Here is a 3,485-nt window from a genome sequence, read left to right on the forward strand (position 1 = left end):
ACAAATTATATTGGTCAGGGCGCAAAGTCGTTGGGTCTTGATTTATCAGAGGTTCAGGCTGATCTACTGACCAGCTATGTTCTACTACTGGATAAGTGGAATAAAGCCTACAACCTGACTGCTATTCGTAACCCTAGAGAGATGGTCTTCCGTCATATCATTGATAGCCTGAGCATTGTTCCTCATATTTCAGGCCATACGATTCTTGATGTTGGCTCTGGCCCAGGCTTGCCAGGTATTGTTCTAGCGATTATGTATCCTGACAAAAAATTTACGGCCCTGGACAGTAATGGTAAGAAAACAAGGTTTATGTTCCAGGCAAAGATGGACCTCCAGCTGACTAACCTTGAAGTAGCAAATACCCGCGTAGAAAGCTTTAAAACTATGGACCTTTTTGATGCCATAACCTCACGGGCATTCAGCTCATTAGTTAACATGCTTGATGGTACAAAACACTTAATATCACCTTCAGGTGTTTATCTAGCCATGAAAGGGCTATATCCTGAAGAAGAGTTAAAGGAACTGATGGATCATCACGAGATTGAGTTTGTCGGCTGTGAGCCCATGAATGTACCAGGTACAGAAGGCGATCGACATCTAGTCATTTTACGTAACAGGTATTGAATGGTATTAAAAGGCTGTGGCTAAAATTCTAGCGGTAACCAATCAGAAAGGCGGGGTTGGTAAAACGACGTCCTGCGTTAACCTTTCAGCTTCTCTTGCAGCCAAAAAGCAACTGGTATTGCTGATCGATGTTGATCCTCAGGGTAATGCCACTATGGGGAGCGGTATCGACAAGCATGATCAGCAATGGTCTGTATACCATGTGCTGACTGGTCGCAGTGATATCAGTCAGGCCATTATGCCATCTCTGTATGGGGGCTATGATGTTCTTGGTGCCAATGCTGATCTGACCGCAGCTGAGGTTGAGCTTATGTCAATGGATCACAAGGAGTCACGACTCAAGGACGCTCTCTCCAAAGTAGAAGATCAATATGACTTCATCATGATTGACTGCCCTCCATCACTGAACATGTTGACCATAAATGCCATGGTTGCTGCCCGCGGAGTCATTATCCCAATGCAGTGCGAGTACTATGCACTGGAAGGTTTGACAGCCCTGATGGAAACCATTGCAGGCCTCAGGGAAACCATTAATCCAGATTTGTATATTGAAGGTCTGCTACGGACCATGTATGACCCAAGAATGACGCTGACCACTGAAGTATCTAGACAGCTCATCAACCATTTTGGTGATCAGGTTTATCGAACCGTTATTCCCAGAAATATTCGACTTGCTGAAGCTCCTAGCCACGGGAAACCGGTGTTGGCCTATGACAGAAACTCACGAGGGGCAGTGGCTTACTTGGCTTTGGCTGGAGAGCTGGTTCGCAATCATGATATCAAGGACCTCCACAGCAATTCTGCGAAAAAAACAGGAACTTAATAACAGATGGCGAAACAACGTCTCGGTACTAATTTGAATGCACTGCTAGGCAGTGCCAAGTTGCCAAGCTCTCTATCCAATGACTTGTCCGGACCTTCTTTGGTCAAAGAGTCTATGGATGGGGTGATGAAAGAGCTGCCTGTCGAATTTCTGGTTCAAAGCAAGCACCAGCCTCGCCGAGACATGCACTCTGATGCTCTGGAAGAGTTGGCAGAAAGTATTAAAGAGCAGGGCATCATGCAGCCTATAGTTGTTCGTCCGCTCGGGCAAAACCGCTATGAGATCATTGCCGGTGAACGACGCTGGCGTGCAGCACAATTGGCAGGTCTTTGTAAAGTACCAGCCATGATTCGTGATGTTGCGGATGAAACTGCCATTGCCATGGCATTGATTGAAAACATTCAGCGTGAAGACCTAAACCCTATTGAAGAAGCCATTGCGCTTTCCAAACTACAGAAAGAGTTTGAGTTGACTCAGCAGGAAGTGGCTCAGGCTGTTGGTAAATCAAGGGCAGCTGTTGCCAATATATTGCGACTGATGTCACTGAACCATGAAGTTAAGAAAATGCTAGAATACGGCGACTTGGAAATGGGCCATGCTAGGGCTCTGCTTTCTCTTGGTGAGATGGGTCAATTGGAAGTCGCAAGAACAGTAACGGCGAAAGGTTTATCTGTTCGCCAGACTGAATCACTAGTTCGTCGAATTCAGCAGGAAAAGGAGAAGGTAGGTAAAACCGTTAAGCTTCTTGACCCTAATATAAAGCAGCTTGAAGATGAGCTTTCTGAAAAGATGGGGGCGCGTGTAGCTATTCAGTGCAACGCAAAAGGAAAAGGGAAGTTGGTTATTTCCTATAACACCCTTGATGAACTTGATGGTATTCTTGAACACATTAAATAACACGATGCTAGACTTCCCAATCGATCTAATAAGGCATTCCTGAACCTACTTGCGGTTATTAACAAAGTCCAAAATAAAGATGATTTCAGCCATGCCCATTGAAGATTTTATCACCTCTGTTTACTGCTTGGTAGATGATTTGCTTAAAGAACTCTTTACGTTAGCCGTGCGTAGCCATGGCTTACCACCGAAACTCTCAGACCTTAAAACCATAACAATGTAGGTGGTTGGCGAGAAGCTTGGGCATCACAAAAACAACCATATCTGGGAATACTTTTGGTGCGGCGCTTTTGTTACAACAATGCAGCAGTTAAAACATCATGGTTTTAGATATATCCGATAACGAAAAAGAGACGGTTTTATGATAATATAACGTCGTCAAACCAATAACTACATAACACCGTCTATTGTGAACGCATCCTACGCCAATGCCATCGATTATGCATTCTTCTCACCAGCTCGTGATCATTTGGACGCTACATGCAGCACCTTGGATACTCTATCCAACAAGAGCATGGCACCATAGATAGCTATATCCGGACTGAAGGCAACAAAGTGTTATGCTCCCTCCTCCAAGAGTATCTAGATGATCCGCAGCAATCAGCGGTAACGCGTAACACCGGTGAGCAGAGAAATTACATTAGGAAAAATACCTCACGACAACTGACCAGCTTGTTTGGTTCTGTCGTAGTCAGACGCCGCAGATACAGCCAGCGGAAGCAATCAAGTGTATTTCAGCTAGAGGCTCAGTTAAACCTCAATACTGACAAGCACACTGATAGCATGAGGACAAAATTGCATTAATATGATGGATCTATCTTATGATAGAATGAGTAGACCACATTGTGGTAGTTACCCAAGTATGGTTGGAAAACGGCAGGCTATGCACATGGTAGCTGATACGGCTCAAGACTTTGAGACTTTTAACGAACAGCTCAAGGTTTGGCTGGGCAAACAGAAGACCTGCAGATCCTCAGTTTTGACGGTAAGGACTTGGTGATGCACCAGAAAGTGTTGAGGGAAGCAACCAAGAAGAACACACTCAAGAGTCAGCAGAAGTTGCAAACTAGGCTCAAATCAGGAAGAGAAGGAAGATCGCAACCGAATGGCACAGGCAGGCACAGGTTATACCGTAAAACCC

General features: G+C 44.9%; 1 protein-coding gene across 1 annotated transcript; it reads left to right on the plus strand.

Moving 5' to 3' along the window:
* Nucleotides 1–778: 778 nt before the first annotated feature.
* On the plus strand, nt 779–1,447 carry LOC311329385 (uncharacterized protein-like; the record flags this gene model as incomplete). Its single annotated transcript, XM_084463239.1, has 1 exon — nt 779–1,447. One exon carries the CDS (start codon nt 779–781, stop codon nt 1,445–1,447), a length of 669 nt encoding a protein of 222 aa, XP_084319365.1.
* Between the last annotated feature and the right edge of the window lie 2,038 nt (nt 1,448–3,485).

The sequence above is a fragment of the Borostomias antarcticus genome (genome assembly GCF_949987555.1).
Source record: "Borostomias antarcticus genome assembly, contig: scaffold_107, whole genome shotgun sequence".
NCBI classification, from domain to species: Eukaryota; Metazoa; Chordata; class Actinopteri; order Stomiiformes; family Stomiidae; genus Borostomias; species Borostomias antarcticus.